The sequence below is a fragment of the Eretmochelys imbricata genome, chromosome 7 (assembly GCF_965152235.1).
Source record: "Eretmochelys imbricata isolate rEreImb1 chromosome 7, rEreImb1.hap1, whole genome shotgun sequence".
NCBI lineage: Eukaryota > Metazoa > Chordata > Testudines > Cheloniidae > Eretmochelys > Eretmochelys imbricata.
In genome coordinates this window covers 26,487,799-26,503,562 of record NC_135578.1, presented here as the reverse complement: position 1 = coordinate 26,503,562, position 15,764 = coordinate 26,487,799, and the positions used below count along the sequence as shown (strand labels likewise).

Genomic DNA, 15,764 nt, shown 5'->3' with positions numbered 1-15,764 from the left:
CATGCTAGGCTCTTTCTTTTCATACCTCTTGTTTTATAAAGGGTAAAAATATTCAATACATATATGCTCCTTATTTTTTTTAAACTGATCACACTTCAGCTTAACCACTGGAAAAGAAGAAACTTTACAATCCCTAAGGAACCTATAATTTGAAAACGGAAGCATACAAGAACATACTTCAGTTTTCAGGCAATAAATTGAAAAGAATTTTGCAGATGTATTACAGAAAACTGGCATAAAATATTGGCTTTTACATTTCTTCATATGTTAGTTCATTAACTCAATAGACAGTATATGGAGAAAGCCAAAAATTACAAAGATTGCCCATTTGGACTTGAAATTGGCTTGTTTATCCAAAAAGTATTTGCCAAGACCTGGAAAAATGTATCCAATTTAAGTAATGAAAATTTAGTGTGAACATCAGAAAAGAAGCTTGTGCTGAAAATTCTTCTGTGGAGGCTAGGCTACTACATTAGAGCGCTAAAGCCCCAGGTATAGTAATGAGCCTCAGGATCTATAATCTTGTCTTAAACTGCAGCTTTAACCACAGATATGTTCAGGTAGCACAGGTACCTGGTTCAGGGTAGCAAAACTGTCACGCGTTTTAATAATAATCAATGAACTTATTACCCCCACATTTTTCCAAAACAGATTTTCAGAAGCTTTAAAGAGAGGCCTCTTTTCTAACTCTAACGCAGATATATTTGAAACCTGACACATTCTCAAATTCTGCCTTCAGATCTTTACCACAGCTCTCTAATTTTTGTATTAATTCATGAGTGAAGAAAGGAAAACAACCTTTTTATATATATAGTGATGAACCTAAATTCTGCCATCTTCCAAAATGTGAGTAGCTTTTTAACCTATGCTGTCAGCAACTGAGTTAGAAGCTCTCCAGACAATAGGCCAGATTGTCCATGGCTTTTATGCCGAGGGGAAGGCACAAACAGCCTTTCCTCCACCACTTACATAAAGTCCAAGGTCTAGTGCACTTGTGCCCCCCTCATTCCCCCCGGGTATGCATCACTTAAAATTCAGTGGGAAGGGAGAGAAGAATGTGGGCTAATCCTCTTCTCAATCCCTTCCCCTTCGCCACCGCATCTTTGTGTAGCTAGGCAGCTGTAGAGAAGGGCTGAAACAACCAAAGGTATAACACACTATGCATTTCCCCTTTTCACAATGAGGGAAGATCAGGGAGGAATTGTATCCTGAAAGGCAAAATCCTAACCTCAGCTCCCTCTTCCCACACAATGAAAGCCAATGGCTGAAAGCCCAAAATTGTATTTACACAAAATAACCAGAATTATTAAAACCTTCAAGATACTACATCTTCTTTCTGAGATGGATAGAGACCCAATTTCAGATAAATGCATGAGTTAAAAACTTTTTTGTTTGCAGTGTCATTGTAGCTATGTTGGTCCCAGGATATTTGAGACATAAGATGGGTGAGGTAATATTGAATTGAATCCGCTTCAGTTGGTGGAGAGACAAGCTTTCAAGCCTCACAGAGTTCTTTGTTAGGTTTGGAGGAGGTAACCAGAGTGTCCAAGCTAAATGCAAGGTGGTATGGATTGTTAAGCATAAGGGGTTCACACATGCTGTAAGGGATGTATTAGCATGAAATGAGCAATTAAGGGTTAGCAAGCAGTAGGGTGTGTTACAAATTGTTGTGATGAGCCATAAAACCAGTGTCTCTGTTAAGTCCATGCTTTTAGTTCCCAGTAGAGGGGTGAATTATGCTAACCCTTAATTGCAGAGTTTATTCTAAGTGGTCTCGCTACAGCATGTGTGAACCACTTATGCTTAACAGCCTATCCCACCTTGTTTTAACTGTGACACTCTGGTTATCTTCTCCAGACCCAAGGAAAAGCTCTGTGAAGCTTAAAAGCTTGTCCCTTCCACCAACAGAGTTGGTCCAATAAAAGATTGCCTCAACTACCTTGTCTCTAAATTAAAATTAAATTTGAATACAATAACTTATGATTTTGAGAGTCCTGAAAATGGGAGCAGTATGTGTTTCAGTATGAAGTGAGCTGTAGCTCACAAAAGCTTATACTCAAATAAATTTATTAATCACTACAAAGCTGTAATTTTATGGATGGGATTTCATCCTACCTTGTTTGAAAATTCAGAAATGCATACTGACATCTGTTTGTGTAATGCAGTCACACTGCTTCTTTTATCTCTAAATAGATTACACTGTTGTATTTGTTTGTGATACTTCATCTCATCTTCAAATCTTCTCTTTTTATTAACATTTTAATATCACTGTTTTTGACATGTCAGAAAGAAAATTCCTTCTACAGCATATCATAATAAATGTACATCAGGTATACCACTTGGTTAGGTTTTGGTTATATTTTAATTTAAGAAGACTAGAGAAATGAGATGTGACAACACATTCTGTCTTCAATATATCTTCTATTTCTAATGCTGTTAGGGTGGTAGAAATTATACCAATGTGTCAACAAACTGGTAAATAAGATTGAAGGATTGTTGGGGTCCTAGAGAAAATGGAATTGTAGAGCACAAAACAGTTTAGTGCTGAGTTAAATCACTTGGGACCTAATTTAATTGAATGGGTGTCTACAGACTTTCGCATGCCGAGAATCATACTTCTACAAACCTAGAACCATTTTGCTAGCCTGCAAATAGCGGAGAACAATTTATTTAAAGGAATAGTACTGTTGATAAACTGAAATCCCAGATTACAATATTCCAGATTAACCTGGATTTTGCTCTTAAAGAAAAGGAAATCTCTGCAAAGAAAAATCTCTCTTCATGATATGGTCCTCTGCTCTCTTCTACTCAACCTGCTTTCAGGAGAATTATTATTAACTTATTTGTTTAAATTTACAAAGGAGGCAAAAAAATTTCATAAAATAAATCTCAGGGGAAAATGACAGAAACAGATTTTGAAGTTGAGCAGATCAGAACAAAATAGGCAATGAACATTTTTTACTTCTCTCTTCCTGCTGGCCCAAAAATCTACCTTGGGACATGTATGTGTGTTGCTGTTTAGATAAATACACACACACACACAACTGAGTTATTGTGCTCAGCATGAATATAATATGTCATGTTTTTGATCAAATTTTATAGTGGGAATTCTACATTTATGAGATGTAAATCAGGCACAAGTAGAAATGTTTCCTATGAAAGTTATTCTGATAATTTACTTTGTATTTGATAAGAACAATTTGTGTAGTATTATGTGCAAATTTTCATTGTTTAATGTATTGTGGTTGGAGCACATGAGATACTCTTCAAATAAAATTATAATCACCGTACAGTTTGTGAGGTCCACTGGATACTTTAGAGTTCTTTTAAAAGTATTTAGTTTCAGACTAAAGTATTTGGTTTCCAGACACTCTGCTGTGATTTGAGATTGTTGGTGGCTCATGCTTCTGAGGGAGTGCGTAGGCCATGCTGCAGTGAGGTAATGGCTATGTCCAGTCCCTTCATTAGCAGTATTCAAGCAATTATGGAACTGGTTGAAGTAAGACTTGACCTTAGATTTTCTTTATGTCTGAGATACCTTTACATTGTTTTAGTCTATAAGTTTTTATAAACACATGTGATTATGGGAGTATTTTAATCTATATTCTTAGCCAGTTTTCTCCACTCCCCCAATTCCTGCCATTTACTTCTTCCTCTTTAGAGGATAGAGAGAGAGAAAACTGACACCTACAAAATCAGTCATCCACTTATTGGAAAACAGTGCTGTTTACTTGAACGGCAAGTTATCAATAAGAGGAAATTTTGGAATCACACAGGATGGGAGATAATATTTTGCCATCTTCCTCTATACAAGTCACATCAAGACATGCTAAGCCTCCTTCTGGCAAGCAAAGGTATTTTCCTATTTTAAAAAAATCAATCAACATATTTTTACAAAAATAAATAATTAGTATATCAAAACAGGAGATGGTCTGTAAGCATTCTTAACTGGATGTTGCCTTACAAACTTAATTTTATTCTTATTGAGAGGATTGGGAACTCAATATTTATTAGCAAGCAAATTAGTTTGCTGAAAGTAACAAGTCATAACACATGTTGGCGAGTTATTCTGATATCTAGACAATATAGCATGAAAGCTTGCCCTGTAATAAAAGAGAAAGGAGAACTACAGAAAGATAAATAGTTGAGGTTTTTTCAAACTTTTTACAGCTTGGAATCCACACCAGAAAACATAGATTTGAGAAGTTCTGTGGAAAGCTGCAAAAAACTTTAACACTGAACCAAAGATTTTTGAGGGCCAGGGAAAAAACTGAAATACTCAAATTAAACAAACCTCTCAACTGCGAATTAAAAAAATCATAAACAGATATAATGATCTCAGATATCTATACATGTTTTGATAATATTTTGTCTTCAAAATGTAAACAGATCTTTGGCTTTATAGTCAGGGGAGTAAAAATCTTCCTTCTTTGAACGCTTAATTTCACGATTGAAAAAGCTGTGTATTGATAGCCATCTGTTGATCCCATATCCACAATAAACTGCATAATTTACTCTAAAATAAAGTTTAAAATGTAGCAGGAACTACTGTGTGGTGTTTTTTTTAAAGAGAAAGAGAGGGTACTTACCAACAGTAATAGCTGCAGTCCTTCACACAGATTACCAGTATAACCACTTTCAAGTTTTCCTAGGGACCTATGCACTTTTGGCATTGATGTCACGACCCTTCAAAAAGCAATGGTATGATCCCTCATGCAACCAATGTTCAATAAAAAGAAATATACAGAGCTACACCCCCAACTCCAGCACAGTTCTTTTCCCGTTTATCAATATCATAACAACAATGATAGAGGAAGGAATCTCTACAACTTCCTATATTAGTCAGAAAACCAGCATCCCTGTTATTCTGTAGACCCAAACAAGTATATTTCTTGTTCCCACTTGCCGTAAAGAAAAGTATTTAAGAAGTTCGTCATCCATGAAAAGACTGAAGTCACCACGAAGAGTTTGAGAGACTATCCATGTTGATCACTATAATTTCTGCTCAAGTCATCTGCTTGCAAGACAGATGAAGAGCCAGGGAAGAGAGGGGATGCTTGATACACCATTTTCAAAGTCACACAGCTTCTTGACAAAATGGACATGGGCAGCTCCTCCCTCTCTTACTATTTCAGTAATATACGCCAGTGTCTACACGGTGTGCCTCAGGATTCGCACTGGTCTGCCCTTGATTTGTGAAAGGAAAGCTCTGAAAACTATATAAGTAACCTTAATTTCCAAGACATTATTCTGAAGTCAGGCCTCTTCATATTTCTGAAGGCCCCTAAATTTTATAGCAATCCAAATATGACCCTAAAGTTATGCCTGAAACATCAATCACAATTTAAGCCAACAGCTAAGGGAGATTGAAATGAATTCCCCCAGCAGACGTCCTTGGGCATTGTCCACCACAATAGGGGTCTAGAATCTTCTGAGACATGATCACTAAAGGCTGGAGATTGTCAAGCCAAGAAAGATACTCAATTCTTAACCAGCTTTGAAGGTGCCTCACCCTGAGCCAAGTGAAGAGTATCGTATACTCACAGGATGCCATGAGACCTCTAAATTTCAGGAAGAAACTGATGTTGTTGTGAGGCTGAGGTTTCACAGAAACTACTGACTTCTGAATTTCTTGAAACCTGTCACATAGCAAGTAAGCAGTTGCAGTCTTAGGGACCTTCTCAGCTGTGTAAACTAGATGGAAATCCAGCTAACTTATTTCCTTGGGTTTTCCCTAGGGCAGTGGCTCTCAACCTTTCCAGACTACTGTACCCCTTTCAGGAGTCTGATTTGTCTTGCGTAACCCCAAGTTATACCTCACTTAAAAACTACTTGCTTACAAAACCAGATATAAAAATACAAAAGTGTCACAACAAACTATTACTGAAAACTTTCTTTCTTTCTCATTTTTACCATATAATTATAAAATAAATCAACTGAATACTTACATTTCAGTGGGCAGTATAAACAAGTCATTATCTGTATGAAATTTTAGTTTATACTGATTTCGCTAGTGGTTTCTATGTGCCTGTTGTAAAACTAGGCAAATATCAAGATGAGCTGATGTACCCCCTGGAAGACATCTGCTACCCCCAGGGGTACATATGCCCCTGCTTGAGAACCACTGTCCTAGGGGAATCTCCAAGTAGCCTAGAGCCAGCTCTATGGTCTCCCACACCAACTCCTTCCCAGCTCCCAGTGTAGGAGCCCTACCTGGGGAGAAAGGGGATCTGGCCAGAGCTACACTGTGCTCCAGCACAGGATGTGTCCTGAACTGACATATTAGACCCTTGAAGCCACAGCCAGCTGGCTATGGCCTCACATATTATCAAGAATCTATTATACTTGGTCAAAGAATTTTAGGTCACTCTTTACATTAAGGTTGCATTTTTAAATGGTTTATAAAAGGTTAATAATTTAACAGATGTTATAAGCATATACAGACATGAGTAATATGTGCTATAAGCACATCCAGTAGAAGGTATTACAGAGGGATATAAGCCACATGAATAAAGCAACATATTGAGCTATTGTAATCTATAGTAATGTATAAGAATTAATTCACCATGTATTAAAACATCCACAAATAATTTATTAACTATTTATATACTATTTATAAATGAAACCTTAATATAAAGATTAACTATGTTTTCCACTTTATCTGGTTGTTCGTTGGGACAACACTAAAATCACATCTATGAATTCACTATGTGCCCATTTCACTAAAAAGGATTTAAGCAGAAGCCACACAGGTTCAAATTCTATCTACTGATATAAAATATTATCATACCTTCCAACTGATAACAAATATCCATATTCCAGCAGTGGGCTAATTCCTCATTGGGAGAGAAAATGAGTAGACACAAGTTACCTCATTATAATCTAATTTATTTACAATATGTATCATTTAGAACACAGATATTAGAAAGCAAAAGCCGAACACAGTAGAAATTCAGTATGCTCACAAATGTAGTCAAAAGCTCAAAGACCTGCAGAAAGCAGCTGTATTGCATCCCTCCAGCCAGATTCTTCGTAACTAAGTTTGCAGGAGTATTTATATTATGCCAAATAAATTAAATTATTTAATATGATGAGGTGCTAAAGTTTTAAGTCCAAGTCCCCTTCAGTCAGATGCCTCAGATGTCAATCAAAATCACCTCTGAGTTAGTGCAAGCGCTCTGGGTCAGTCTAGTCTTTTCTATAAACATAGCCATTTGTATTTCCAAAAGATCTCCATTTCACATTTCAAAGATTTCTTTTACATTTGACATTGGTTTCTATGAACTCTCTATTCCTCACTTACCTGCTTTTGAACACTTGCCCTTTAATCCAACCTGCTTTGCACCCCTAATCAATGGAATGAGAGACAGTCTAATTCACTGAGGGAGCGGACAGCAGAGAGAGAACACATCTAGTCCAGTGAAAGCACAACAGACATCAACAGGGAGTGGAGAGAAAGAAGTGAGAGCAAGGAGTGAGGAAAAGTTATCCAGATAGCCAGTCAGCTAATAGTAAAACCAGGATAAAACTTGGATTTCATTGGAACAGGACAACACTAGGACTGACCCTGATCACCTTACTTATGGGTTAGATTGTGCCATAGTAAGGAGCAGTGTTGAGCTGCCTCTCCCCAGAGAAAGCACTCATAAGCATTCTGCAGCAGAGTCTGTCCCAGAGTTTCAAGCACATAGAGGTTGTGGACCTGCTTCTAAGGCCTTTGTGTGGTTCAGGATATCAGTAAGCCCTGTGCAGTCAGCTAGATCTGCTGGCTGGTGCTTTGTGGTGGGAAGGGGCAAAGCCATGGCCCCACCTCCTTTTCACTTCCAAGGGAGTAGAGAAGGAACAATCCAGCACTCCTCCTGAAAGCAGGAATTGCAACTGCCCAAAGGGAGATGGAAGCTCATTGTACCCTGACCCTTCACATGTGCATTTAGGGCCATGCAGAGTCTAACTCTACACGATGGATACTACTCTGATCAAGATGCCCTATAATGTCAATTCCCAAGTTATAAATAAAGATTTGGTATCACTGGCTTTTACTCACATTACATTATATCTTGCAAAGTGTTGAGCGTCTCCTTCAAGATGCTCGGAACCTTCAACTTTCAGTGATGTCAGAAGGCACCTAGTGGTTCAGAAATCAAGCTACCAACAGTGAGGTAACTTTCAAGGACCAGTGCGAAAGCCGGGTCTGAGAGAGATTAACCTCTTTTTTTGTTTTGTCAGATCTTTTAATGCCTCTTTAACCTGTGGGTCACAGTCCCATGTGAATAAGGCCCTCATGTTAGAGAAAGTTAAAGCACTTTCCATTTAGGAAGAGGTCATTCAGTTTTTCTGAACAATTGTATCAGACTTCCCTCTCTTTTTACCTACAATATGCCACATATACTATTACTGGGTATATTGCTGTTTACAGAAACAAGTATCCAAAAGTTGTAAACACACCCAGGACGGAAACACCACATCTTTTAATTTCCTGATAAAGATAACCACATATGGTGCATTCCTTCTCAAGGTAAGTTTGTTCTATTATACAGGAATTAAACACATTATAGCGGACATTTATTTCTGCCTCATGTAGACTTCTAAAATATACATTTTAAATGAAAAATTAATGTAATGAATATAAAGAATATTAATATTAAAATAATTGTTCTTAATTATTTAACATTTTCATAATTAATTACTGGCAAATGTTTGATAGCAACTGAGTTGCAGAAGAGGGATATATCCGAGGCACAGCTTATTCTTTGAAAATTCAGCCAAGGTATCACTCTGGTACTATTTGATGGGCACATTATAATTATATATAAGAAGATAAAATGAGAGAGATATGAAAGTTCCACATGGTTTTCTCTGAGGGTACCACCACATCAAAGACTTAGAAAGAGAGTTCTGAAACTATCTTTTAGTGAATGTTTCCACCACAACAGCCTTCTGAATTATCAATGGCAAAAATAAAGCGCTCTCAGGCTATTAAATCAGATTCTGTTTACTGGGATAAATTAATTTATAAAAACTAATTCAGTGTTCTAAATGGTAATTCTGTACTATAGAAATCTAATTTTATCCTTATAAATTACATGGTCCGTGGTAAACCTACATAAACTTCATGATTTCTTTTTTTTAAAACCCCAGATAGTATAGTACAGTGCAGTATACAACACTGCAATTTATAAAATTTCCAAGAACTTGGATGATATATAATCTCCTATATCTGATTCTGACATATCTAGCAGTTGTAGAGCCTACACTAGGTAGCAAATAGTGGTGTTAAATTCTCCATATTGCACACAGACATACTTGGAAACACAATACAGAACACAGCACATGCAGGCCAAATTTCATCTATTAGAAACCATTCAGGGAGCCACTATACCACCAGATCAAGCAAACAAGCACCTGGAGTACTGTAACTTAAACTTTACCTATACACACTGATTCCAGGTATCCCCATGTGGTTCACAGAATTTTGTAATATTAGATACTTTTGATCAGAGGTTATTTTTAGTCAATTGTCAGAGAAGGCTAAATAATAACTGAATGCAGGTATCAAAATGATGTGTTAGTCTCTGCTACAATATTACTTCGTCTGTACCCATTGTATCACTGAATTGTATCAGCTGATTATCTTGCAGAATCTTTCTCTTTGAATTTTGATGATCCATTAACTGTATAAACTCTTCTGAAACCAAGGTAAAAACCTGTCTTTAAAAATGAGGATCTGTTGGTTCATGAAGGCTCTGCTTTTTCCTTGTGATACTTGTTTTTAAATCTTTGAATGTTATATATATATATATATGTGTGTGTGTGTGTGTAAGAATAATATAATGCTTAACCTATAATTATTTTACAGGGAAAAACACACAAAACAAAAAAATACGTTCACATTCCTTTCATTTTGAGATAAGTCAGGAAATGGAAATGGAATATCCTTCTTTCCTTTACACTAAGGGAAAATGATGTTACAGTGAAGAGAAGACCAATAGATTCCACTCAGCATTCCTTCAAATTACTCATACATAAGTCGGGTCACATAGGTATAAATGGGTGCAGAATTTGCTCCAAGGAGTGCAAGTGAAATAAATGTAAGAGAGAAATGTATGGCTATACTATACAGATTTAAAATTCTCAATTCAAATCGAGTTGTCAGCATTTCATACCTATGATTAATACTTAATGTATTTAGCAAATTCTCATTCAGAGTCTTCTTATTCTGCATTGCATGGAAGATCCCCTTCTAGCACATATTGGACCTAATCTTGTGAGGTTATGAATGCCTCCTCTGATGGGAGTTGAGTGATCACTGTGTTGCAGGTTCAGACCCATTATGCATCTTTGAAACAACACATAAATTGGAAAAATACTTTTTCTGGCAATTTTAAAGTGTAATTAGTAAACCAGTATACAATTATGAATTAAGAAATCAGCTCACCTGCAAGTGCTGAGAGTTGTCTGTCATATTGTCTTCTCGCCTACGAACTTCTTCCAGCAACTGCGCATTCTTCTTTTTTTCCATTTGTTGATTGTGCTTCAGATTGGCCACTTTCTTGTTTTGATCTTTCGTGTGTCTAAGAATTGTATGCATATGTCCGTTAATTCTGATGGCTACAATCACGTATCTCTTGCTCCAATTTAAACTTGTGAACATGATTTATCACCAGATGTCACGTTTAAAACATAACATTTTATCCTGTTTTTAAAATGATATATCAAAATGGTCTAGATGAAATGAAATTTCCAATGATAAAACAAATATTCTGGCCCACAGATTATTTTCATCTTTGAAACCTTCTCACAAGACATATTCCAAACACTCTTTATGCTAAAATAGACGTATAATCTCATGATATTGCTGTCATACATGACATAGTAGAGAATTTTTTTTGAAGAGTTTGTTGTATGTTTGGCTGAAGGTGTTTGTTATGAAGCTGCCTGCTTCAAAAAGAATAGTTTCTGACAACGGACCAGATCCTGCAGTCTTCACACAGGCACTGACTTCTCAGACAGTTTTGCCTGAATAAGGATTACAGGATTGGGCCTTGCAGTAATATTTAATTATTAAGATACAGGGAAATAATAGGTAAAGTATACTGAATGTTCCAGCTGTGCTGTTTGCTGAAGTATGCTGCACATTCATATTTTTACAGTTCATTTATGGATGGCTTTTGGGGGGAAAAGATAAAAACCAGAGGAGCCTTATGTTTTTAAATGACATAATTCTGATTTCTACAAAGGAATTAAGTAAATAAATCATTCCTGGCTAGCATTTCATGAAATTAGAAATATTTTCTCAGAATTAAACATTTTGTTAAGACTGAGCTCAACTTAAGCTAAAAATTATATTATTCAATTGTTTCAAAGTTGACTCATATTTCACTAGGAATCCTATTTATTAAAATATTCAGAATTCTCCTGCTTCTTGTACTTAGAATATTTCCCTAGATAATGGGGTAAAACACTTTTTTGCCATTTATCCTACATCGTCAGCAACTGCCATGTCAAACTCTGAAAAAATTCTTAGAGCTGTGTTTTCTACCTGCTTGGGTTCCTAGATATTATTTTCTTTGACTTTCTTTTGATTCTGAGGAATTTGCTTCTTTTTATCTATATAATAATAAAGTCATGTGCAAATTCCTAATCAGATCTACAGGCTAATCCTTTTTTGCCAAATGAAGGGGATATTTTCCAGTGTCTATAAGGAAATTCCCCAGTTGCTTCTGCAGTGGACACTTTAAGAAAAGGTCTAGTTACAATGTACATTTGCTGCACAGATATTAGGATGCTGCAACGATTGGGCCATGTTTTATAATTTTAATTGTTTTCTACTGACAGTGCCACTTACTTCCCACAATGGGTCCTGCCATTTATTATTTACACTACAAACTTTCCTGTGAATCTTAAGGAAACAGCAGTGTCATTATGCTTTTTTTAAAAAAAAATTAGAAAAGAATGGCATAGAACAAATTTGTAGGTACAGCACCATTATACAACAGATAGTCTATTATTATTAATGGAAAAATCACCAGTAACTATGTAAGAGTAAGAATTTATAAAAGCAGTTAAATTAAAAACCAACACTACTTGAAAATAGCCTAATGTATTTCTACTAGGAAAAGCCTTAAAAAGTTTCAGGGAACAATGCTGTCTGATCAGAGATATAGAACTCTAATTATTGCAAGTACTATAAAATTAAATGAATTTTCCCCACATCTCAGTCCAGCCACACAGGTTGAAGAAGGGCTTTGCTATTCTGAAAATAAATCTGGTAGACAAGGGAGCTGAAACCTCTATTTTTCCACCAAGCAAAACTAAAAAGGGCCTGATTCTGTGTTGCTCTCAGCACCTTACCTAGTCATTTGCAACAGTGAAAAATGAGTGTAAAACGCTAACATCATGATTTGACAGCATTTTACTTTTACTTTGCACTGGCATAAGGGACTACACAAGGTGCAGGGCAAATCATGCCCAAGGTCACTTTTGTTGGGCAATCTCATATATTCTGGGTCAAGCAGCAGCAACCAGATTACATGACTATCTCTTAAATACTGTTGAAGGCAAGGGCAGGGATGTACAAGAAACTAACAATGACTGAAACAGGACTCAGAGCATGATATTGATTTCCTTCCTTTTTTGACATGTTCCCTTTTTTCCCTTCCAGCACTGGGGAAGACCTCCCGATAAATCCTTGGTAATGCAATATTCTTTCACACAATGTATTTTTTAGATATATTACCAGTGTGAGACTGTATAAATGCTCTATATTACATCAATTAGAAGTTAAGATGGCAGAGTAAGAAACTGGAACTTTATCCGTTACAGATCTTCAATTACTCAGGGTTTCTCCCTTTCCATGTAATAATGGATGCCAACATATAATAGTTTGTTCCTTGGTGATTGGTTTTGGTTAGAGTGCAGAGTGGAGAGACTGGTATCCAGTGCCGACAAAAGCAGAAAGGGCCAGCTTCTGAAGATAACAGAGACCTGGGTTTTACTGGTAGACCTTGTGTCTGTGGAAAGAGAGAGCCTGAAGTCTTCACAGACTCCTTTTGTACCTTCCTTCTACCCCTTTGCAGGAGGGAGGGTGAGAGGATTTGAAGTGAGCTGAATTCTAGAATTAGACTGAGAATGGTCTACTCTAAGTTATGGGTCATATGGTGGGAGTCCTATAACCCCTGCACTGAAATCACTTCAGTGCCTGGTACATGAGAGATGTGGGACATACAGCACACCTCCCCAGTGTTAAGTTAATAAAATTACAGCCTGCCACTTAAATCCATCCCTGTATCTGCCTTCATTCTCATACATGTCCTGATCATGCATGAGATGGAGGGAAGATGGGAAGTTAGGTGGCAATATTACAGTATCACATGCTGTTTCTCAGATTATACAATACAACATACAAATGTTTCTAGAATTTTAGACAATGTAGCACCTTCTGTTACTGACTACTACATAGCATATGGCAATAAGAGAACTGATGAACTTCATATAAAAGTAAGTATGCAAAGCTGATATGCAGAGCTCTGCCTCATTCACTGTGTGAAAGAGGCACTTTACAAAGGCTGTAGAAAAATATGTATGAAAGTTATAACGTATTATTTAAGAAAGAGTTTTTGATCATGTGATTATTATTATTTGCATTGCAGTAGTGCCAACATCCCCCAATCAGGGATTAGGGCCCAACTGAACTAGGCACAATACAAACAAATCAAAGACGATCCATGCTCTGGACAGCTTGCTGTATAGGGTTATGATAAGAGGCAACATATAACCAGCCAAATGGGTGGTGGATGTTTAGCAGTAAAGGTCAGTATATTTGCATAGCATTCGTAATCTCAGAGCTCACAGTAAAGATCGCATCTTAATATGCATATACAAAATAGAGCTAAGGTTGCAAGTGGAAACCCCACTGACATTCTTGACTACTGGGTACTTAAAATGCACAGCTAACCATTTCTTGAGAAAGATTTTGAGAGACTCTGCTAGATTGTGGTTATTTTGTATATTTGTTTATTTTTTAAAGAAAAAAGAAATATAATCTTAAACTATATTGCTAGAAGTCTCGGGAATGCTCTCTCTTGTACACTCCGGTCCCTATTCAACGAAGTGCTTAAGCAGGTATGCAACTTTAAGCACATTAATCCCAATGACATTAATCAGACTAATCACACTCTTTGCTGGATTGAGACCTCATCTGGCGTGTCTCCACTGCAGTTAAAATCCATGCCAATTGACTCAGGCTCATAGAGCTCAGCCTAAGTGGGTGTTTAACTGTGGATGGAGCTTGGGACCTGGGACCCTGGACCCTGGAAAGTAGAAGGTTCGCAAAGCTTGGGCTGCAGCCTGAGCCCAAATGTCTATATCACAATTAAACAGCCTTTTAGCCTGGGCCCTGCAAGCCTGAGCCAGCTGGCATGAGCCAGCTGCGTGTTTTTAATTGCAGTGAGGACTAGCTTCTGTATAATCCTTTCTCACTAAGAGCCAGATTCTGCCACTCTACTTTCACTCAGTGGTGCTACTCACATTAGCAGGACTACTCACAGAGTGAGGTCACCCTCAGTGGGCAAGATTGACACAACCCTTACTCTGCTCTCCAGATAAGGAATAGGGTAAAAGGCACCCTCCTACCTCCCACTCATAACAGGTGAGATTGTGATTCCAGCTGCAGTGGAGAGAGAGAGAGAGAGAGAGAGAACAAGAGCTATTTGCCTGACACTCCTTGCTGTGAGCAAGTGGTGAGGAAGGGGTGGAGGAGTCGGACCCTTCCCCCTCCTCTGCCCTCTCCCCACCTGCCACTAGCCAGCCAGAAAAGTTAGCTGGGACCACAATAGGGGAAGAAGCTGCTCTACAAAAAGAGCTAAAATAACTTCTCTCCAGAATAAGGAGCGAGCAGGGGAGGATCGAGACTCTGATTCCCGATTAATTCTCTAGTCTGCTTCTGGGGCACTGGACTGTGCATCACCCTTTAGTGAGGCCAGATCATAAGATTATAATCTAGCTCACAATTTGGCTGAGCATGCACCCAATTTAATGAGACAAAGACTCATTTCCTGCACCAGTAAGTACATTTCAAATAAAGCTGCAATCCTACAGAAAGATCTGGTGCACAGACCTTAGAATCTTTCAATTTAAAATGCAGATGTGCATGTACCAAAATATCATACACAGATATGCACATGTAAATTTGCTTACTAACAAGTGGATAATCGGCCTCTTAGAATACAGTATTTTCATCTGTTTCGTGACCATTTTTAACTAACTGAAATTCCCCTAAAGCTAAACACATGGGTTAGTATTTGAACTTTCAGTGATTTAAGTCCTTCTATATAATTATTTCCAACACAATCGCTTTTATCAAAGGGTTTTCATGATAATATCTAGGAAGCAAAATAATAAAAACAAGAGAACTTTTATTTTTAGAGATTAATCGAGAAAGAAAGAACTCTGTGTTTGTGCTGTTAGTTTTCTTTATCTTTTCAGTGGATGGAGAAATGATCTGTGACAAAGACCCTGCTTTCACCAATGCTTGCAGGAGAATAAAGCTTTTTTTTTTTTTTTTTTGCGCTGCACAAACTATTGCTGTTGTTGATGAAACTGTCTGTGGAGATGTATTAATATATTTTACGACCATTCAGTCAGCTTTGCAATGTTTCCAGCCTCCAGCCTCTCTCTCTCTCAGTTGGAAGAGTAACTTATTGCATTAAATAGAAACGGAAGCTATCATGACCTAAATGCTGCTCAATTTAGGCCAGTTATTGGGA

The 15,764-nt window shown here is 37.2% G+C and overlaps 1 protein-coding gene across 1 annotated transcript in view; it reads right to left on the bottom strand.

The window, feature by feature from the left end:
* The window catches only part of ERC2 (ELKS/RAB6-interacting/CAST family member 2), a 658,083-nt gene that overhangs the window by 187,049 nt on the left and 455,270 nt on the right, over positions 1–15,764 (bottom strand). The window contains exon 18 of the mRNA XM_077822546.1: positions 10,436–10,571. Within this exon, the coding sequence (XP_077678672.1) occupies positions 10,436–10,571 (136 nt within the window). The remainder of the gene's footprint in view (positions 1–10,435; positions 10,572–15,764) is intronic.